Source organism: Canis lupus, chromosome 7 (genome assembly GCF_003254725.2).
Source record: "Canis lupus dingo isolate Sandy chromosome 7, ASM325472v2, whole genome shotgun sequence".
NCBI classification, from domain to species: Eukaryota; Metazoa; Chordata; class Mammalia; order Carnivora; family Canidae; genus Canis; species Canis lupus.
In genome coordinates this window covers 75,093,735-75,117,611 of record NC_064249.1, presented here as the reverse complement: position 1 = coordinate 75,117,611, position 23,877 = coordinate 75,093,735, and the positions used below count along the sequence as shown (strand labels likewise).

The 23,877-nt window shown below is 38.3% G+C and overlaps 1 protein-coding gene and 1 pseudogene across 9 annotated transcripts in view; both read right to left on the bottom strand.

Moving 5' to 3' along the window:
- Positions 1–1,676: 1,676 nt before the first annotated feature.
- LOC112648320 (adaptin ear-binding coat-associated protein 2-like) lies at positions 1,677–3,017 on the bottom strand (annotated as a pseudogene).
- An 11,422-nt stretch (positions 3,018–14,439) lies between these two features.
- ANKRD12 (ankyrin repeat domain 12) overlaps positions 14,440–23,877 on the bottom strand; it is a 124,515-nt gene continuing 115,077 nt past the window's right edge. For all 9 annotated transcript variants that reach the window (XM_025429506.3, XM_025429508.3, XM_035718739.2 and 6 more), the window contains 3 exons: positions 22,265–22,408; positions 20,213–20,308; positions 14,440–18,875 (listed from right to left, as the gene is read on the bottom strand). In XM_025429506.3, coding sequence (XP_025285291.1) covers positions 18,690–18,875; positions 20,213–20,308; positions 22,265–22,408 — 426 coding nt within the window. In that variant the 3' untranslated portion in view covers positions 14,440–18,689. The remainder of the gene's footprint in view (positions 18,876–20,212; positions 20,309–22,264; positions 22,409–23,877) is intronic.

The window sequence follows — 23,877 nt, the reverse complement described above, 5'->3', positions numbered from 1 at the left end:
TGCATATTTTGTATGCTGTATGTATTATCTACTGTACTCTTACTATAAAGTCAGCTGGAGAAAAGAAGAATTATTAAGAAAACCATAAGGAAGAGAAAATATATTTCCAGAATCGAAAAACCTCGCTCTGTAAGTGGGCCCACACAATTCAAACCTGTGTTGTTCAGGGATCAATAAGAAAAGAACTTGTGGCAGGAACTGGCTCAAACGGTTAAGGACACTTGAAGTTCCATGATCTGCTGTCTGCAGGCTGGAGAGCCAGGAAAGCCCATGAAGTAACTCAGTTCAGGTCTGAAGACCTGAGAACCGGGGAGAGGAGGTGGCTGCTGGTTGAAGTCCCTGGCTCTGAAGGTCAGAAGAGCAGTAGCTCTGATGTCCAAGGCAGACATAGAGTTCTCAGCTCAAGAAGAGAGAGGGTTTGCACTTCCTTTACCTTTTTGTTCTCCTTGGGCCCCCAGAGGACCGGTTGAGCCTGCCCACATTGGAGAGCCAGTCTACTCAATGAACTCAATGAATTGTTTAATCTCAGCCAGAAATACCCTCTCAGACACGCCCAGAAGTGATATTTTACCAGCTGTCTGAGCGTTCCTTAATCCAATCAAGTTGACACATACCATCAACCATCACAGGGGTATAGCCTTTCTATGAGGGGCCAAAATAATGTGACTCAGATGATCCAGTTCTCTATACTTGAGTTCTCTACTTTTATTTTTTTGACAGAAGTAAAAATATTGGGATCCCTGGGTGGCGCAGCGGTTTGGCGCCTGCCTTTGGCCCAGGGCGCGATCCTGGAGACCCGGGATCGAATCCCACGTCGGGCTCCCGGTGCATGGAGCCTGCTTCTCTCTCTGCCTGTGTCTCTGCCTCTCTCTCTCTCTCTGTGACTATCATAAATAAAAAAAAAAAAAAGAAGAAGTAAAAATATTTATTTTATCATCTTCGGAATCTGGTCCCACAAAAAAGGCCAACGCTTTTTTCAGTTCATTGTTTTGACCCTTTGAAAAATAGATCTTTCAATTCAGAGGTAAGGTTTGTTGATAAAAGCAAATTTAGAGGTGTGCTCAGATAAAATTATTTCTCATAAACCAGTAGTACAGGCAACCCTAGGCTTCCAGTTCACTCAGAATTCCTTCTGTCATGTACAGTCTCTGAAGGAGAAAAGAAAGTAAGAGGTTGTCTGCAGACAAGGCACTTCAGAAGCCACCATGGAGAAAACCCGAGTCCCCTGGGAACTGTGCTGACAGCCCCTGAGCCCAGACAGCTGTCAACAGACAGAAAAGCCGAACCCCCCACCTCCATGAGAACAGTTCCTCCGACTTTCCTGCTCAAATACTCTTCCACCTGGCTCCCAGAGCCTGCCTCAGCCCTGCATTGCCCACCTGGCCCGCAAGACCCGGCAACCAGGCCACTTGGACGCCGCTTTCTGAAGCTCAGAGCAGTTCCTGCGGCAGACGGTGCCGAATGCTTTCAGAGGCCCCTGCTGGGCACCTTGCAGGAGCAGGCCCTTTTGCAAAGACGAGTTAGTGCAGATCAGCACGTTAGCAAAGCAAATATTAAAATTTTTTAAAAAGCTAGTTAATACTCTGGATTTCCCTCCTGATTATCTGTTCGAGCTGCAGCCTATAAACCTGCCAGAAATTAGGAAGGAATCTCCCCCCCCCCCCACCCCGCCACCGCCCCAGGCACCTTGAAGGAAGCGGCTACAGCCAGTGAGAGTGCAGAAAGCCTTCCTTCTGGACAGTGATCATGGGACACCTGTAACCACTGAGAAGGGCCCAGCTGAGGCCAGGCAGCACACTCAACCCCTTCTTTGGCTTTGGGGGCTTCTGTTTAATATGGATCGCAGTGGTGGAAGCAGCAGTCTCAGAGTCTCTCATGTCCAGAGAGGCAGGGACAGGGATACCAGAGCTTTTCTCCTCCTGTGTTCTGGCTGCACACTTGAATCCCAAGAAACACTGACATGGTGCCAATTTACTGCCTAACATGTCCATCTTTCAAGAAAGTCAGGTGAGGAGAGACAGTCACGCTCCAAACAGAGGCGGGCCAGGGAGTGCTTCGTCCTCCTTCCTTTGGCCCAGGTGAGGCGGCTCCTTTCCAGAAATTGTTATGAGGAAAAAGAAGGGTACGCTCAGATCAGAACTGGAGCCAGGGATCCCTGGGTGGCGCAGCGGTTTAGCGCCTGTCTTTGGCCCAGGGCGCGATCCTGGAGACCCGGGATCGAATCCCACGTCGGGCTCCCGGTGCATGGAGCCTGCTCCTCCCTCTGCCTGTGTCTCTGTCTCTGTCTCTCTCTCTCTCTCTGTGTGACTATCATAAATAAATAAAAAAAAAAAATTAAAAAAAAAAAAAAAAAAAAAGAACTGGAGCCAGCCTGTGCCTGGTTGAGTCTGACTGGAAGTCGACCTGAACTGGGAGCAACTGCTGTCTGGACGCCGGGGGCGCCCCCAGACAACTGCTCCCCGGGGGGAGGGATCAGGGTAGAGGTTTTCCCCCCTGGGCGCGGGGAAGCAGGCTCAGTCCTCCTGCTCCTTCCTTCTTCTTCATGTTCGCGATGTTGAGCTTGGTCTGGCCCTCTTGGAAGCCGAGGTCCAACTTGGGGCCCTGGTCTGGGGTCTGGGCTTGTTTTGCAAATTCACACTGCTTGCTGTTTCACCCACTCGGCATGGTCCTGCAACGCAACATTGAAGTCAAAGGCATCGCCTCGGTCCCCGAAGCCAATTCCAACAAATGCCGGGGGTCCATTTCCATCTTCGATGCGGATAACAGAGTATCTGCTGGAATGGGTCACGCTCTCCGCGGCTGGGCCAGGAAACTGGTCCACCGGGGCCTGAGCGAAGAGCTCCCCTGAGGTCCCGTCCTCCAGCTTGATGAAGGCCACCCGCCCTTTTGCAGTGATCCGCAGCCGGCCACTCCGTGATGGCTGGTCCAGCTGCCACTCCGCGGCCCTGTAGCCACGGTGTAGACGGTGCACCCTCCGGCCTGATGCAGGGCACCGACTCGGACTCGCCCTCCTCCATCTCGGCCGAGTTCTCTACTTTCTAAAGATCAGTTCCTTAGATCATTACAGACTGATTATTTTTTTTAAAGCCCAGGGAAATCATTGAAAATGACACTGGAATGAGCATAAGCTAGAGACAAGACTATGGAGACAGCTGCTCCTAGTACGTTCATTTGCCCTGTGGTGAGCATCACGGATGCAGCCGTAATCACCCGTGTGTGAATCAGGGCTCTGGGGATCAGCAGTTCTGGCTGACAAGCCCTTCTGCACACTTGCTTGGGAACCACACACTTGGAATTATGCTCTTGATGTCATCAGCATGATAGTGAATATGTTATCATCAGGAAAAGTAGGCGTAATGGTTCGCCTCCAGTGGAAATGCTAGCGCACACCTCCTTTTTTTTTTTAATTTATTTTTTATTGGTGTTCAATTTACCAACATACAGAATAACCCCCAGTGCCCGTCACCCATTCACTCCCAGCCCCCGCCCTCCTCCCCTTCTACCACCCCTAGTTCGTTTCCCAGAGTTAGGAGTCTTTACGTTCTGTAGCACACACCTCCTAACCGTGGCTCCAACTACAATGGATTGGGATGACAAGGAGAGGCTTTGAAGCTGTTCCAGTGAAAGTACAAACACCAGCACTGCCTGAAGAGTGGGTGAGGCAGGTGAGGAGGAGTGCATAGGTGTGTGAAGAGCATGGCAGGTACTCACACATTAATCCAAACAGTAGTGGGATTATTTCATGGAGAGCTTCCAATGTATGAGGATTGGGAGGGCCCTCAGAGACCATTCGGCCCAAATCCTTCATTACACAACAGAGGAAGTGAACGTTCAAGATGCTAGGGAACGTTGTGGCAAACACAGGGGTGGGAGTCAGGCCTCCCAAAGTTGGTCCATTCAACCAGTGTGCATTCATTGAGTGCCAACTGTATGTCTAGCACAGACGAGCACAAAAGATGGCAAGAGGAGACAGAGAACTAATTATATCTCAATTTTAAAACTGGTAAAAAGAAGATAATGTGACCAAGTTCTGGAATGAATGTGTGACTGCTGTACTATGGCAACCAAGAGGCCTCACTCACTTTGTTTAAAAATCTCATTCAAGGGCAGCCCGGGTGGCTCAGTGGTTTAGCACTGCCTTTGGTCCAGAGTGTGATCCTGGAGCCCCCGGATCGAGTCCCGTGTGGGGCTCCCTGCAAGGAGCCTGCTTCTCCCTCTGCCTGGCCTGTGTCTCTGCCTCTCTCTCTGCGTGTCTCTCATGAGTAAACAAATAAAAAAAATCTTAAAAATAAATAAAAATCTTATTCAAGGTTGAGGCACTTTGGCTGGCTCAATCAGTAGAGCATGTGACTCTTGATCTTGTGAGTTCAAGCCCCACTCTGGGTGCAGAGATTACTTACAAATTAAAAGAGAAAATCGAGATCCCTGGGTGGCGCAGCAGTTTGGCGCCTGCCTTTGGCCCAGGGCGCGATCCTGGAGACCCGGGATCGAGTCCCACGTCGGGCTCCCGGTGCATGGAGCCTGCTTCTCCCTCCTCCTCTGTCTCTACCCCCCTCTCTCTCTCTCTCTCTGTGACTATCATAAATAAATAAATAAATAGATAAATAAAAAGAAAAAATCTTTTAAATCTAACTCCATCAGAGTTAATATTGGTACTTGGACTTTCTTCCTTCAAATTGAAGATATCACATAATTATTCCTTTGAGCCGAGCCTGACGGTAGTCACTGCCCTCCAGTTATTTTGACTACCTTTCTGGTTTCTATCTAGAAGCTGAACAGAGCAGAATATAGGAAAGACATGTGTGAACATTATATGTCATACTGAGAACATGACTATTTAGAGGTACAAGAGGGTTACCCAAGTATTTTAATGAACTAATATCCCTACAAATAAACACATTAATCCTGCCCAAATCTAGAAAATAATTTAATAAATTATAAATAAATAAATATAATAAATAAATTAATTAATTACCCAAGTCACTGCCCTCCAGTTATATTGACTACCTTTCTGGTTTCTATCTAGAAGCTGAACAGAGCAGAATATAGGAAAGACATGTGTGAACATTATATGTCATACTGAGAACTTGACTATTTAGAGGTACAAGAGGGTTACCCAAGTATTTTAATGAACTAATATCCCTACAAATAAACACATTAATCCTGCCCAAATCTAGAAAATAATTTAAACCAGTAAAAACACACACACACACACACACACACAAAAACAAACAGAAAACACTGGATAAGAATACAGAACTTTTAGTGTTTTAATTTGGGTTAGTAATTTAATCTCTACTCAAGGATGATCTAGCCCTATTTTGTTTCCATTTTTCAGAAGCATCTCAGATTTTCCTTGTTTGCATGTCCCATGTTCTAGTTACCATTGCCCTGTAACACATCATCTCAAAACTTAGTGGCCTGAAATGGCAACAGTCATATATTTTGTGGGGCAGGAATTTAGGAAGGGCTCCACTGGGTGGTCCCATCGCAGAGTCTCTCATCCTGGTACCTCAGATGGAGACTGTCGGAGGAGAGAATGGGACATGAAGAGCTAGGGCAGCTGGACGTTGCTGGGCATTGTTCTTTCTTCTTCTTCTTCTTCTTCTTCTTCTTCTTCTTCTTCTTCTTCTTCTTCAGATTTATTTACTTATATGGCAGAGAGAGAGAGAAAGAAAGAGTGGCAGCAGAGGGAGAGGGAGGGGGAGAAGCAGACTCCCCACTGAGAAGGGAGTCAGATGTGGGGCTTGATCCCAGGATCCTGGGATCGTGACCTGAGCTGAAGGCAGATGCCGAACTGACTGAGCCACCTAGGCACCGCTGTTCTTGCTTCTTGGAATCTCAAGTCCTCTCAGGAGGTAACTAATGTGGTCTCAGGGCAGTTGAACTGCTTACATGGCAGCTTGGGACTCCAAATTAGAACCAGATAGGAGTTGCATCCCTTTGTATGACCTGAGCTTGAACGTCGCAGAACATCATTAATGCTGTGGTCCCAAGCACTCCTGGATGGAAGGCATGTCATTGTAGGAACGGCATGTGAGATGGGAGATAATGTCATAGCTGGGTTTGGAAAATTGTCTGCCAGATTGTTTAACAGTTTCTTTTGATTTGTTTTTGTTTTGCTTAACTCAGCTCATAGGCAAATTAGAACTGACCTTTGGACTTGTCTGCTCTGGGTTTGCTAGATCCAATGGCAATCATAAACCATAAATATAAATATAGGATTATTCAGGTTATCTGTTTCATCCTGAGTGAGGTTTTATAGATTGTGTCTTTCAAAGAATTTGCTCATTTCACTTAAATGATAGAATTTATTGGCATAAAATTCTTCCCTTAGTAGCCTTTCATGTTCATGAACTCTGTATTTTATGTTCACTCATTCCCTGGCTATGCGCTTATCAGTTTGATTTATCTTTTTGAAATAATCAGGTTTTGGTTTCATTGATTTTCTTTCTATTGTTTTCTAGATTTCAATTTTCATTGATTGTGGCTCTTATTATTCTTTCTTTTCTTCTGTTTTCTAGGTTTTTTTTTTTTTTGTTAAAGATTTATTTATTTATTTGAGAGAAAGGGAAAGCATGAGCAGGAGGGGCAGATGGAGAGGGTGAGAGAACCTCAAGTGGACTCCACGCTGAGCAAAGTACTTGAGGTGGGGCTTGATGTTGCCACCCGGAGATCACGACCAGAGCTGAAACCAAGTGTCAGACGATTAATTAACTGTGCCACCCAGAAGCCCCTGCTTTTCTAGTTTCTTTTTTTTTTTTAGTATTTTATTTATTTATTCATGAGAGACACACACACACAGAGAGAGAGAGAGAGAGAGAGAGAGGCAGAGACACAGGCAGAGGGAGAAGCAAGCTCCATGCAGGGAGCCCGATGTGGGACTCGATCCCAGGTCTCCAGGATCACACTCCCAGGCCGAAGGCGGCGCTAAACCACTGAGCCACCCAGGGCTGCCCTCTAGTTTCTTAAAGTGGAAACTTAGATAATTGGTTTGAGTACTTTCTTCTTTTATTTTCATTTTTTCTTCCTTTCTAGTAAAGATTTATATATATAAACATATATATAAATAAAATATTTATATTTTATATGAAAATTATATAAGTTTTCTTGAAAGAAGTATCTTAGCTGTCCACAAATTTTGATATGTTTTCATTTTCATTCAGTTCATAATACTTCCTGACTTCCCTTCACGATATCTTTGACACAGAGATTATTTAGGAATATGCTGTTAAATTTTCAGCTCTTACAGACTTGAAGCTATCTTGTTGTTATTGATTTCTAATTTAATTCTTTTGTGGTCATAGAATATACATTGTATGACTTTACACCCTTTTCAGTGTATTGAGACTTATTACATAACCTAGAGAATGGTCAATTTTGGGAGGTGTTCTATGTGGACTTGAAAAGAATGTATATTCTGCTATTGTTGGGTATATTCTATCAATGTCATTAGGGAAAGTTGGCCGACCTTGTTCACATCTTCTATATCCTTCTGTATACCCTCCCCCCACCCCACCCACACTTCTCCAATCATCAACATTCTACACCAGAGTAGTACATTTGTTACAATCCATGAACCAAAGCCAACACATCAATGCATGACAAGATCACCCAAAGTCCATAATTTACATTAGGGTATACTCCTGGTGTTGTATGGGCTTTGACAAATGTATAATGACATGTATCCACAATTATAGTATCATACAAAATAGTTTCACTGCCTTAAAAATTCCCTATGCTTCCCCATTTATCTCCCCTTTCCCCAAATACCTGTCTTCATAGTTTGCCTTTTGCAGAATGTCATATATAGTTAAAATCATACAATCTGTAGCCTTCCAGGCTGGCTTCTTTCTTAGTAATATGCATTTAAGATCCCTCCGTGTCTTCTCTGGTTGATAGTTCATTTCTTTTTTTGTCCTGAATAATGTTCCGTTGTTGGGGCACCTGGGTGGCTTGGTTAGTTAAGTGTCTGACTCTTAGGTCATGATCTCAGGATCATGAGATCAAGCCCTGCATCAGGCTCTGCACTGGGCTTAGAGCCTGCTTAAGATTCTCTCTCTCTCCACTTGCCCTTGTTCTCTCTCTCAATAATAATGTCCTATTGTCTAAATGTAACAGTATTTTTATTCATTCACCTACTGAAGGACATCTTGATTGCTTCTAAGATTGGCAATCGTAAATAAAACTACTACCATGCAGGTTTTTGTGTGGACATAAGTTTTCAACTCATTTGGTAAATGTCAAGGAGCATGATTATTGGATCATATAGTAAGAGTATGTTTAGTTTTATAAGAAATCGCCAAACTTCGCATTCTCGCCAGTAATGATGTGAGTTCCTATTACTCCTCATTATTACCAGCATTTGTTGTCAATGGATTTCCATCATTCTAATAGGTGTGTAGTAACAACTCATTGTTTTCATCCTTCTAACTTCTCTGTCATTATACTTAAAGTGAGTTTCTTATAGACAACATTTAGTTGGGATTTGTATTTTTATTTACTCTGATGAATTCTGTTTATAAGTATAAATTCATGTTTAAGATGATCACCTATAGGGTTGAGTTTATTTATTTATTTTTGTTTGTTTATTTATTTATTTTTAAAAGATTTTATTTATTTATTCATAGAGACACACACAGAGAGAGAGAGAGAGAGAGAGAGAGGCAGAGACACAGGCAGAGGGAGAAGCAGGCTCCATGCAGGGAGCCTGATGTGGGACTCGATCCGGAAATTCCAGCATCATGCCCTGAGCCGAAGGCAGACGTCCAACTGCTGAGCCACCCAGGTGTCCCTAGGGTTGAGTTTAAAGCTATAATCTTGCTATTTCTTTTCTATTTTTTCTGTTTTTTTATTTCTACCCTTTTCCTTTTTTCTTTTTGATGAAATACTTTGTGTTATTCCATTTAATCTTAACTATTGTTTTATTAGTTGTGCCTCTTTTTTTCTTTAGTGGCTACTTTGGTGTTTATAGTATACATCTTAAAATGTATCATAATCTACCTTCAATTAATATGACACTACTTCATGCATTTATGAGGACTTCCAACCGCATACTTCCATTCTTTTCTATCAGTCTACGTACCGTTGTCATACATTTTATTTCTTTATATACTATAATCTCCATAACACATTTTTACTATTTTGGATGTTTTCCTTCCTTTGTATAGATCAAAATTTCTGTCAGCTTTAATAAGTAAAAATTACTTATTTTGCTTTTATTTTTCAGAGGCATTTTTGGCAAATACAAATTCTAAGTTGATGGGTTTTTTTTTATTCCCCAGCCATTATTTCCTAAAATTGTTTTTCTGTTATCCCTCCCTCTCCTCTCCTTCTGGATCTCTAACATATGTATTAAGTCATTTGATATTGTCTCCCAGCTTACTGATGCTCTGTTCATTTTTTCAATCTTTTTCCTTTCCATTTTTCATTTAGGATAATTTCTTATTGCTATGTTCTAAAATGTACTGGTCCTTACTTTTGCAGTGTCTCATCAGTTTATCTCACCTAGTATAGTTTTCATTTCTCCAGAATTTTGACTTGGGGTTTTATTTTTATTTTATTCTTTTAAGATTATTTATTTTTTGAGGGGAGGGACAGAGAGAGAGGGAGAAAAAGAATCTCAGGCAGATTCCCCACTGAGTGCAGAGTCTGACACAGGACTCTATCTCACAATCCTGAGATGACCTCAGCAGCCCATTGATTTGGGGTTTTAAAACTTTATCTCCCATTCCTTCATTATGGTTATGTTTTCCTCTACTGTACATACACAATTCATTTTTAAAAGATTTCATTTATTTGACAGAGAAAGAGCACGAGTAGGGGGAGCAGCAGAGGGAGAAAGAGAAGCAGGCTCTCAACTGAACAGGGGTTCGATTGAGCCCGATGTGGGGCTAGATCCCAGGACTCTGGCTGGGATCATGATCTGCGCTGAAGGCAGATGCTTAACTGACTAAGCCACTCAGACTCCCCACACAGCCTATTTATAATAGTTCTATTAAACATATTTATTTACTAGTTCCATTATTGCTTTTATTTCTAGTTCTATTTCTATTTTTTCCTGGTTAAGCATCATAATTTTTTACTTCTTAATATGCCTGATTATTTTATATTGGATGGTAGATGTTATTGGTTACTGGATTTTGTCATATTACTTTAGTGATAGATTATCAGTCATGGAATTGATTTACCTGGAATAAGTTTGATTTTTTAAATATATTTTTTAAGAGTTTATTTTTAAGTAATCTCTACACCCAGTGTGGGGCTCCAACTTAGAACACCAAGATCAAGTGTCATATGCTCTACTACCGACTGAACCAGCCAGATATCTCTGGTTTAATCTTTTTGAAGCTCATTTTTAGGATTGACTACACTGGATTCAGGGCTTATTTGGTCTCACTACAATATTAATGCCCTTCTGAGTACTGTATCTGGTGCCCTGGGTATTAGATCTTTCCTCCTTGGCTGATGGGGACACAAATTATGCCCAACCTCCTTGTAAGGTCGTAGGATTGTTCTGCTACTTTATTATCAATGGAAGTGAAAATGTGAAAACATTATTTTTTAGCATGTAAAAAGAACGAGTCTCTATGCCTCTGTTGAAGGAGAATTATAACACGGTTACTCTGGTATAGAGGTGACTAATAGGAAAAAGACAATGGACTATAATACAAATATACTTTAAAATTAAAAGCATTAACAAGTTGCCATGAAAAATTGTAGCCTGTTTCCCCAAATCAGTGCCATCATGTAGTGTTGTTCAGAATGAATATACAGTGGGGATAGTTGGCTTCAGTAATTATTTCTACTCATGATTAGGAGCCTGAAGATAGGAGAGTTGACTTTATCATAACCTACTAGGGATATGCTGTATAGTAAAAGATTACATAAATAGTGTAAAAAGTCTATGAGAAAATACTAACATTACCCTAAGAATTAAAAGAATTGTATCCTTAGCATCAGGTATTTTGTAAAATTAGAGTATCAGATTGATTGCTAGGCAGTCTTCCTCCCAGAGTGCATAGATCTATTATGTGAATCCTGGCTCATCTTCACAACGATGAATTCTCGTGGTGGAGAATTTGGGAAATTCTGCTATTGTGGATCTTTCTGGTTGGCTAGAACAGTCCTGTGAATAATCTGAAATATTTAGTTTCCCATGCAGAAAAATCTACTGGCTGTGGAATTCTGAATGAAACTAAACTCATAAGCCCATTCTATATTTATTAGTTCAGCCTAGAATTCTGAAGGTTACCTTGTCTGTCATCCATTCTATCTGTCTGGGAATTTTTAAATTCCAACTTCTTATAGTAGAGCTGGACGGAAACTATGAGGCTAGGTGAGGAGTCTATCTGAGAAGGTGTTTGCTCCTTGGTATAAAAGAGGCCATTCAGTACCAGATGTTCATTTCTCTGTAAAGGAAAAGCTGGCAAAAGAACGACTGCTGAGACAGTAATATGTTTTAGCATAAGAATTTATCTCAATACTAAGATGCTCATTGAACATCTTTTTGTTTTTGATAATAAACATTTGCAAAATATCTAAATGTCTAAGAGGGAACTGGTTAAATAAATTATGGAATGTCTGTATGATGAATGTTTAATGAGATGGAGACCTATCCATCTATCAATCTATCAATCACATGATACTTTTGTAAAGGCCTGTCATTTTAAACAACTGACGGTGTTTGTTGCCAATAACATTTGACCTTTCAAGTGAAATTAGGATTTCGGAAAACTTGTAGTTGTCACCTACAGCTTCACAGCTTCCCCATACTTAAAAAGACATTTCTTTTTTTTTTTTTTTTAATTTTTATTTATTTATGATAGTCACAGAGAGAGAGAGAGAGAGAGTGAGAGAGGCAGAGACACAGGCAGAAGGAGAAGCAGGCTCCATGCACCGGGAGCCCGACGTGGGATTCGATCCCGGGTCTCCAGGATCACGCCCTGGGCCAAAGGCGGGCGCCAAACCGCTGCGCCACCCAGGGATCCCAAAAAGACATTTCTGATTAAATCAATGGTGATATTAACAAATGTGAATTTTGGGTATTGTATAATGAGGTCTGTCAACATTTGGAAGACACACACATAACACAGCGACCCAATGTTTTCCAAATGATCAATACTTGATGTTAAAAATCATGCCTTGCTAAAAGACCCATTCGAAGTGCAAGATAGATTAATGGATTTAATGTAACAGAATTAGGAAAAGCTGATTATATGGTTTCAGATTCCACAAGGCAACTAACCTTTTAGAAACTACTTCTCAGGGTGCCTGGGTGGCTCATTCAATTAAGTGTCTGACTTCAGCTCAGGTCATGATGTCAGTTCAGGGTGACCTGGGATCAAGCCCTACATCAGGCTTCCTGCTCAGTGGGGAGTCAGATTGTCCCTCTGCCTCTTCCACTGCTCATGATCTATTGAATAATTAAATAAGATCTTAAAAAAGAGAAACTATTTGTTGCATTTTTATGTGGAATCAAAGAATAATGCCCACATTTATCTGAAAATCTATTAAAATATTAAAAATATTCTTCCCCTTTCCTATTTGTGTGAGGTCAGATTTTCTTCATACAAACCAAACCAAACTAAACACCAAACAAATAATAAGTACAACACATTGAGTGCAGAAGCAGATATGAAATTTCTAGCTTTCTTTTATTTGGCCAGGTATTAAGGAGTTTGCAAAAATTTAAAATAACACACTTCTCTAATTTTTAATTTTGGAAATATATTTTCATAAAAACATGCATGAGTTTATTAATATTTAAAAATGGTTTTAATTTCTACTTTATTAAATATCAACTGATATCATACAGAAACAAAAGCTCTCAAAGTACTTTCAGGATTCCAGAGAGGTCTGGTGACCAAAACTTTTGAGAACCAATCTTGGTAAATGCTGTGTAAATCTTCAAGTGGCATAGTCCTTGGCACGACACATATACTGTGTGTTGAGTGCATAGATTGATGTGTGAATCAGCGGAGGAGCTGAAAAGTATCCCCGCAGCTCATAGTTCAGATGATTCATCTGCTCCCTAAAAGTCCACCTATGATACTGGGCTTTTCCAATCTTATCCATACTCTGCTTAAAAAACAAACAGGGCAGCCCTGGTGGCTCAGCGATTTAGCGCCGCCTTCAGCCTGGGGCCTGATTCTGGAGACCTGGGATCAAGTCCCATCTCAGTCTCCCTGCCTGCTTCTCCCTCTGCCTGTGTCTCTGCCTCTCTCTCTGTGTTTCTCATGAATAGATAAATAAAATCTTTAAACAAACATACAGTATTAGGATCTATATAAAGAGTAGACAACCTAGACAATATAGAAAGGGTGTCAAGAAAATAAGACAAGTTTGGGGTACATGGGTGGCTCAGTCGGTTGAGTGACTCCTGGTTTCAGCTTAGGTCATGGTCTCAGGGTTATGAGATCCATCTGTAAGTCGGACTCTGCGCTGATTCTCTTTCTCCCTCTCCCTCTACCCTCTCCTCCTCACGTGCACACACTCTCTTGCCCTCAAAAAAAAAAAAAAAAAAAAAAGGTTAATTCAGGCAAAGTTTTTTTTTTTTTTTTTTCAGGCAAGGTTTTAAAAACGTCTAATTCTAATATTCAAATACTGGTGCATTTAAAAGTAATAGAGGTGGTGTTTCTCAGAAATCTAAAGCTATGGTTGTGTATCCATATTAAAAGGAAAATTTTTGGCAGGGGGGAGGCATTAGGATATCCACTAATTATTCTGAAAAAGTCATGACAGTGTTAGCGTATTACTAAAAAGGGAGGAAACTGGGATCCCTGGGTGGCGCAGCGGTTTGGCGCCTGCCTTTGGCCCAGGGCACGATCCCGGAGATCCGGGATCGAATCCCACGTCGGGCTCCCGGTGCATGGAGCCTGCTTCTCCCTCTGCCTGTGTCTCTGCCTCTCTCTCTCTCACTGTGTGCCTATCATGAATAAAAAAAAAAAAAAAAAAAAAAAAAAAAAAAAAAGGGAGGAAACTAGTCACTAAGAAAAAATGGAAGCAGGCCACAGACTAGGTACATGCAGGACAAACAAATATATCTGACCAAAGGACTTAAATGCAGAATACATAAAGAATTCCTATAAATCAGAAATAAAAACCCAATAAAAAGTGAGCAAATTGAGGACATTTCACAAAATATGTACAAATGGTCAACAGGCAAATGAAAAGTGATGTTCAACTCATTAGTCATCAAGGAAATGCCAATTAAAGGCACAAGATATCACTACACATCCACCGAAATTGCTAGAATTGAAGACTGACAATCAAATATTCAACCAAATATTGATGAAGACTCAAAGCCACTGAGTCTCTCATAGGTAGGGGTGTAAAATCGTACAAGCATTTTGGAGAACTGTCAGTTTCTAATAAACACACAATGACCTAGTACTCCAAGGTATGTATCCAAGAATGAAAGAATATGTCCACAAAGACTTGCAGATTCACAGCAGTTTTATTCACAACAGCCCCCAAATTGGAAACAATCCAAATGTCTACTAACAAGAGAATGAATAAACAAGTTTGTACAATATACTACTGCTCATTAATAAAATGGAACATATTACTGATATATATGCAACATGGATGAATTTCAAAACCTTACGTTGAGAGAAAGAAGTCAAAAGCAAGAAAATCGTATATACTGTTTGATTCCATTTATATGTTCAAGAACAGGTACAAGTAACATACGGTGATGGGAATCATGGTGGTTGCTTCTGGGGTAGGAGCACTGACTGCAAAGGGGCCGGGAGAGCTTACTGCATTCAGGCCATGGTAACGGTGTATACATTTGTCAGGACTGGCTGTTTGGGTTGTTTGTTTAAACTGGATTTAAACCAGTAAAAAAAAAAAAAAAAAAAAAAAAGGTACTGATAATGAGCTCTTAAGCTAAGTGATGGGCACACAGGTATTGTTCTTTAATCTGTAAACACATGCCACATATGCTTCATTCTGTGGATTAACAGCAAAATTTCCTTCAGAAGTGGAGAAAAAGGTGGCTACCTAAAAGCTTTTTATCTAGGACTACTCAGATATGGCATGGCATATAAGCTTTTTGTTTTGTTTTAAAGCACTTAAAAAAAGTCATCAATAAAGAAATGTTTCATAAATAATCATAAATTCTGTGTAACTAATCGATCTAATACAACTGAATCCCCATGCAAGCAAAGATCATGTTCATCTTTAGATAATGTTATGTGCAATTTTCTCTAATGGAGAGATGCACATGTATAAAAAATTTACACTATTTGCAGATACTTTATAGCATTTAACAGTCACTGGAAAAGTCTTTCTACATGTATTTTCCACTGTTTTTATGCTAATACAATTCTACATGTTTTTGCCATATTAAAGGAACTATTTAAACTTTATTTGCCTCCGTTTGTTCCATGAACTCTGGTGTTACTGACTGGAAATATTTTGGGTAACTACTACTGTGGAGGCTCTGTTACTCCATTTTAGGTACATTGGAGACTACAGTGTCAAGAAGCCACCAAGAAAATAAATTACAAGACATTTAATTGATTAAACTTCACACAAGCTTTTCCGATTAATATCTCTTGTATCAATCTTTTTACCTTGTTTGAAACAGATTTTTTAAATATCATGAAAACACTCTTTAAATATAATATAAGAAGATAAGACTAGCTCATGAGTTTTAAAGCCAATTTCCTCTATAGAATATTTTGGGGTTTATGTATCAGGATACCAGAAATAGAATAAAAAATACTTTCTGGTTAATTAAGAAAAATACATATTTAGCATTACACTCAATTTCTAGCATAAGTGCATAATTATTGGCAGTTAAAAATGAGCCTCATGGGATCTTTGCTTGAGATTTTTGTGGTTATGAAGTTTGCAGCATATCTAACATTTAAAATTCACTTTTGAGACCTCATTACTGAGCTATTTTTCAGAGGCTGTTTCCCTAAAATGAGTATTTCTGTAATTTTGCTACTGCCCAGGTAAACATTAGTGTTTGGCTTAGAGTCACATGGGAGTGGAAAGTAAAAAAACAGTTAGCACACATTTCACTCTTATTTTTTTCTATAAAAATATAACTCTTTATTAAATAACATGCACAAATATCAACTAGTCATTTATTAAACAGATATGATTTAGAACAAGATTTAAAGAAATACAAATCCTTAGGTACAATTTAGTATCTTGTTCATGATATTTGAAGTTTTAAAAAAAATCACTGATTAAACTAACCATCCTTTATTTCTCTTTCAGAATCCTAAATCTCTTTAGGTATATACCCCATTCCAAGATTTTTTTAGTCTCAGAGCTTCAGGATATCTTTAATATCAAAAGCTCTTAACTACTTACTTAAGAATAAATTCCACCAAGAAGGCATTCACTTTTAAGCTATCCATTTAGCTTTGAGTCATTTTACAAAGGAAATCTGCAGAAGCAGAATCATGGCAGAGAGGCTCCAGCAACTTGAGGTACCATTGAAGAGGGTGAGAACTGGGGTTAGTATTTAAAAAGCTGGGACAACTAAAACATGCCAGATTCCTGCTTGCTTGTTTTTCTTCTGCAGCTTGTTCTGTTAGGCCAAACAGTGATTTTCCCCCATTTTCCAGTTGGACCCTCAGAACAAAAAGCAGTATAAATTTACCCCTCTCATATTTTTAATGCTCAATAATCTGGTTTTTTCTTTTTAGGCAAAAGTATAAACAAAATTTGCATTGAGTTTTTCATATTAAAAAGTATTGCTTTTATAAATTAGCTTTTAATGTTCCCAGCCTTAATAAACTTAACTTCAACAAAACCAGTGCTTCAAAATCTACCCTGCCTTTCCTGGCCCCATTATCCAATAAAAAAGGCCCAAATCTCTCATCTAAGTTTCTAAAGAACACTACATCCAACCTTTATAATAAAGTTCTTGCACTGTGTATCTTTTACAGTGCTGCTTTATTGCGCATGCCAAGTACAGTATGAATTAAAATATAAATTGACATAAAAATTCAAAAATCCCTAAGCTTAATATATACCTTTGCACTCAGAAACTTCAATTTTTACATTCTCTCCCATTAGCTGGGATTTCCAACTTGCTTGCTGAGTTTAAGTCACTTTATTCCTCACATATATCTTTTAACTTTTCTCTATCAGAATAAAAAATGTCCAGCATTATTTCATAATTCAAGAAAGTATTGTGGAAAGTTCTGTAAATTTTATCTCATATACTTATGTTCAATTTTACATATAACCTAATTTTCCTTTTAAAAATGTTTTAATAAGTTTAGCGGATTTCAGATCTGAAATATTCCTGATTATTTAATCTACCTCATGTTATAGGAGAAATGACTTTTTCTAAGTATATTGCTAATTATTTTATTAAAAACAGCATACCAAATCTTATTTTAACTATAAAATTCTGAAAATTATATGTTTTGCATCTTGATACAAGGAAAAAAATACAACATATTTATCAGTTTTTCATAAACATTGAAGAGATTGGTCAGAATATGCCTGTTTCTTGTATTTTGACTACCGAATATCTTTTGATTTGAGTACTCAGTTTGTATTTTAAAAGTGCAAAGGTTATTAAGCTTAAAACATTATATTTAAGCAATGTAAAAAAGTTTTACAATGATTTAACATGACCAATAAAATTTATTAAACATATTTACATATATTCACAGATTCTTTCATACTTGAGTATTAAAATAGACATTTACAATTTCAGAATTTTCATTCAAAGGCATTTTGGGAGAGGGGGATAGGTTCTATTGTGAGATGAAAAAAGAGCTGTTTCTTTGCATGACTAATTCTAAATAATATGTCTGACATAGTGAGTCATAGGTACTATCCCAGGAGACTGGCATGAAACACCCTACACTACTTTAGGCATCGCTTATGGAGAGAGTTAAATGATAGGAAGCATGCAGTACAACTAAGTCACAACCTTTACAGTTATGGTGATGAAAACAAGCTAACTCAAACGCATGCATGCCTTATTTAAAAGTTTTGCTACCTGTATACACTACTACTACACTCCATACAAACTACAACTTTGGTCCAATAAAACATTAGACACAACAGCTTTACAATTATTTTTTTGTACATGTTCTGACTACCAATCCCTTTGTATACATTTTGACCATTAATTACAAGATTTACATCTGCACAATATGTATAAAATAAGTTATTAAAAAGGAAGACAATATTAAAACTTTTGAAAAGAAACTGTACAATTAATTTACAGATATAATAAACTGAAGAAATTTTGTGCCAAGTTTTTCTTCCACATTTAGAAACTATTTGGTAGGAACTGAACCTTTTAGTTTACCAATGTATTTTAATAAAACTTGAAAGACACTGGAATACTAGTGGTTATCTTGTTATTTAAGAGTGCTAACAACTTCCAGTTGCTGTTAGATTCTCAGCTTTTAAAAGATCTACCACAGTCTGCCAACATGCTCTAATGCAATAGTTACCTCTCACCAATATAAATAATAGATTTCAGTTAGAAACTGTTTGGATCTAGGATCCAAAATAATTCTCTTTTCATTTTTTTATAAAATGACAGTGTTTACTACATAACCAATTTTAGTCAAACTTTACTAACAACTGTAAAGGCATAATATCAGTATTTTTCTCAAAAGGCAGTGTTCCACAGTTTAATACTCTTGAGCCCCATCAGTTTAAAACACCACCACCGGAAGGAATGGCTGCTATTATATAGGAGTTAATTCGAAGTCATCGTTAACATCGACAAGGGGAACATAAAACTCCTGGATTTCATAAATGCTGATAGACTTGTAGGTGGCAGGATCAAGTTCCTGGAGTTTGAGCTGCCATTCTAATCTCTGGACGGCATTTAAAGCTGCAGCTTCATGTTGTTGCCTCATTAAAAGACAGGTCTATTGAGAAGAAGAGAAGAGTTATCAATTTTTGTTAAATTTGCTTTGTTTAAAAATTAATCTCATCCATAGTTTTTTTAGTGATTAAGTTTTTGAATTACACATCCATTTTTGCTTGACCCTGTCTGTATCTATATGCCAACTATTTCCAGGTCTGCAACTTCAAGAGTGTCTAACCTCACAGACTTTTAATTTGAAATTGCTCTTTTAAGTTAAAAATAAACCTGCCCTACGACCCAGCAATTGCACTGTTGGGGATTTACCCCAAAGATTCAGATGCAATGAAACGCCGGGACACCTGCACCCCGATGTTTCTAGCAGCAATGGCCACGATAGCCAAACTGTGGAAGGAGCCTCGGTGTCCATCGAAAGATGAATGGATAAAGAAGATGTGGTTTATGTATACAATGGAATATTACTCAGCCATTAGAAATGACAAATACCCACCATTTGCTTCAACGTGGATGGAACTGGAGGGTATTATGCTGAGTGAAGTAAGTCAGTCGGAGAAGGACAAACAGTGTATGGTCTCATTCATTTGGGGAATATAAACAATAGTGAAAGGGAATATAAGGGAAGGGAGAAGAAATGTGTGGGAAATATCAGAAAGGGAGACAGAACATAAAGACTCCTAACTCTGGGAAACGAACTAGGGGTGGTGGAAGGGGAGGAGGGCGGGGGGTGGGGGAGAATGGGTGTCGGGCACTGAGGGGGGCACTTGACGGGATGAGCACTGGGTGTTATTCTGTATGTTGGTAAATTGAACACCAATAAAAAATAAATTTATTAAAAAAATAAAATAAACAAACAACAAAAAAGAAATTGCTCTTTTAAATAATAAAATTGCAAATTCTCAAAAGAACCATGAACAGCTAAGAAGTAGTTTTTGAAATGACTTAAAATCTCAAACCAAATAATTTTCTTTATGAATTATTTGCAGTATATTTTCTTTCTCTCAATATGTCTTCCCTCCACCCCCCATTCTTTCCTATAGTAGAACTACCCACCAGACTTGGATATTGGACAATAGGCAAACAGATCCCCATTAGAAACTTTTTTTTTTTCTTTGAATTCAATTAACATAAAATGTATTATTAGTTCTGGTAGAGGTCAGTGATTCATCAGTCTTCTATAAAACCTAGTGCTCCTTACAGAAGCTGCTTTTTCTGTGGTAGTTTCATTTTTCATACTACACTGGTTTTGAAAAATGGACTTGTGCTCTTTATTTTCCTTTACTTTCCGACTGTGGCCATGCGTGACTAGTCACTCCTAACAGAGCTGCACTTTCTGTTTAAGGGGGAAGCATCCATTGAAACTGAACTTCTAAACATACATACCTTTAGTTTGTCAAATTTATCATCTACATCTTGTAACCAAGACATGAACTGTCTTGCATTAAAGCGATCCCTCACAGAAGTTTTACTGTCATCAGACTGAAAGAGAAGATTAAAAATAGTTGAATACTATACAATGTAATAACCAACCCACTTTAAAACCTATGTGCCATTATAATTTTTGTGGTGTAATGGAATGATGGAAAAAGGATAAATATAAATATAACAAAATATAATAATATATTAATATATTATAAATATATTATATATTTAATTTATATTAAATTATATATTTAATATTAATAATTAAATATAATATATAATTAATATAATTAAATATAATTTTTTTATGTCTATGACATTCTTATTAAAGTATAATTGATTTCGTATCTCATTTTAGTGGTAATTTTTACCATATGTAGGGAGAAGAAGTGTTAAGGTGGGATACAGGCCAACATTTTTCCAGGACCAATATTTTGGAATGGTCATAAAGAAATTCCGTATCAACTCTTAGGAATATCAGTTTTGGAATTAAGACAGGCTGTATTCAAATGCCAGCTTTGTATCTTATTATGCAATCTTGAACTAATTATGTACTCTCTCAATTTTCTATTCTGTAAAATGCGGTGAATACCTCTTTTAATCTTATTTTGAGAATTAAGCCTCTGAAGTCCTCATCAGAATGCTTGGGCATACAAGCAGCATTCACTCTAATAAATATCTGCTGTAATTACTACTACTACTATCACCCATGCCATCAAAGTGCCATCCAGGCCATCAGGCAGATGCTCAAAATTTTAGCTGTTCTCATTTCCTTCGTTACTCTATAATTGAATGAAGCTTTAAAAGATCTCTAGATATTGCACTGTCTAGTCCAGTATTTAGTAACATAAACTATTCATTTCCATTATAAAGAACCATTCATTTTTTTCCTTTAAATTATTTAAAGCTGGGAATTATGTAACTTCCCTCAGTGGCTTTTCCAGAGTTTATTTCCTCACAGTCAAATAGTTCTTAAGATCCAATTATCATTATTATTATTTTTAGATAGTGTGCATGTGAGTGGGGGGAGGGGCAGAGGGAGAAAATCTTGAGCAGGCTCCATGCCCAGTGCACAAAGCAATGCAGAGCTCGATATCATGGCCTTGAGATCATGACCTGAACTGAAATCAAGAGTCGAATGTTCAACCAATTGAGCTATCCAGGTGTTCCCCCAATTATTATTCTTAATAGCCTTTTCAAATATCTCTGAATACTTTCATTTGGATAAAACAGTTGGTGACTTAAGGTTTGAAATCTACTGATCTAGTTTAATCTTTTTTTTTTTTTAAACAGGAGAAAAATAAAGCCCAGAGAGAACTACGTAATTTTCTCTGTAACATACCCTGTGTTCTTTGTGTTTCTAGTTTGTCTGACTTAAAATAGCATTTCCTAGTATTTCTGTGTGGTAATCCTTCACTGTCCATGCTTATGCTCTTTATTTTAATCATTATTATCTCTCTTATAACCAATGAATTTCATTCTAGTTTGTGAAGCACAAAAAATTCTGACAACTGCTATGTCCGGTTTTGAATTCATATAATTTATATGTGGCAGTAAACTTTATTCAAGACATAGCTACAGTTTTTTTTTTTTTTTTTCCACAAGTGTGTTTATTTATTCTACCAATATCCAAGATCAAAACAAAAAAAGCCTGGTCCTGTTTTTAGCACCGCCACAGTCTAGAGGTTCAATCTGCCTGTAGCGTTTTCCAGCTTACAGTTGCTTTCCAGTTACTTCAAGGTACAAACATTCACTTTAGAAACAAATTACATGTTATGTAAAAGGACACTATCCTAAACACATAATGGTTTTGTAAATATTAGCTTTTATAACATAAGGCTAACGTATAAGAGGATTTTAGAAAAAAAGATCTGGTGATCTAGATTCTGTAAGAATTGCTTTTCTCTTTTGAGTTTTACTGACTGCTAAATTCAAGTTTTTTCCATGGAAGTAGATTACAAAAACACTCAAGTTGTATTTAGGAACATTTCAACTGAATTAGTGGCACTTTACCTGAGCGTCCAGTGGCACACTGTACACTTCTGCGTCCAGTAAAACAGTGCACGCGCTAAATGGCAGTGTTTGATTTGCCAATGTTCTTGCAGCTCTGTAATGAACTCGTAGAACTTCCTGTTCATTGGATACAATGAGTTTTTCCTAGTTGAACCAAGAATGAAAAAAAAAAAAACCCATAATTCCTCAATCATTTGTTTTTCAAACAAAATAACTTAAAATGTACTAAAGAATCTGAATCTCAGAGAATTCAGAATATTTTTTCTTTTTTTAAAAATATTTTATTTATTTATTTGAGAGAGAAAGAGTGAGCATGAGTGGGGGAGGAGCAGAGGGAGAGAGGAGAAACAGACTCCTGGCTGAGCAGGGACCCCAATGTGGGGCTCCATCCCAGGACCCTGAGATCATGACCTGAGCAGAAAGCAGACATTAAACCAACTGAGCCACCCAGGCACTCCTCAGTTTTTTCTAAAAGTGTTCTAAAAGTATAAGTAAATGTTTTCTTTCCAAAAGTGGCAGACTCCTCTAAAAAATTATCTTTTAAAGTGTACAAATGGTGGCTTTTAGTATATTCACCAAGATGTTCAACCATCACCACTAATTTCAGAACATTTTCATCACCCCAAGAAGAAACTTTGCATTGAATCACCAGTTATACCCCATATACCTCCTCTTCCCCTGGCAACCACTACTCTACTTTTTGTTTCTATGATTCCTACTCTAAATATTTTCTTACAAATGGATCCATAGAACATGTGGTATTTTGTTTTTCATGTCACATGTTTTCAAGGTTCATCTGTGTTGGAGTGTGTATCAGTACTTCATTCCTTTTCTGGCTGAGTAATATTCCATTGTGTAAATATACCACATTTTATTTATCTGTTCATCAGTTGATGGTCTTTTGGGTTGTTCCTAGCTTTATGCTATCATGAATAATGCTGCTATGAACATTCATACTCAAGTTTTTGGATACATATTTTCTGTTTCTCTTAGGTAAATAACTAGGAGGGGAGGTACTAGGTCATATGGTAGTTCTACGTTTAACCTGGTGAGAAACTGCCAAATTGTTAATAGCAGTTGTATCATTTGATATTTCCACCAGCAATGTATGAGAGCTTCAATTTTTTCACATTCTTGCCAACACTTACTATCTTTTAATTATAGCTTTCTAATGGGTGTGAAGTGCCTTCACTGTGGTGGCAGCTTCTGTTTTATAATGAATATTTTCATAGAAACAAACACTACTTTGATGCTGATTTTTAAATCTCTGACAATCATAGTACAATCTTGCCTTAAAATGTGTTAACCAGGATACAAAACTTCCAATTATGTTATATGAAAGTCACCCTATCATAAAATTAATGTAATGATCTAGGCAATCCTCTGCATTTAGCAGCCTGGGAATTCCCTAGGGTGTAGCTAAGATACAACCCATCGTGATACTGGTTACAGACTTGTGCCATCATGTGGTAACTGTCTTCTTCAGCTTCAACATGAATGGGGACAACCCTGGGACCTGTGGCTGATTAGAACTTCAAGGACAGAGGTAGTGAGACCAGGAATCTTTCCATTATAAATACAGAGGTAGTGAGACCAGGAATCTTTCCATTATA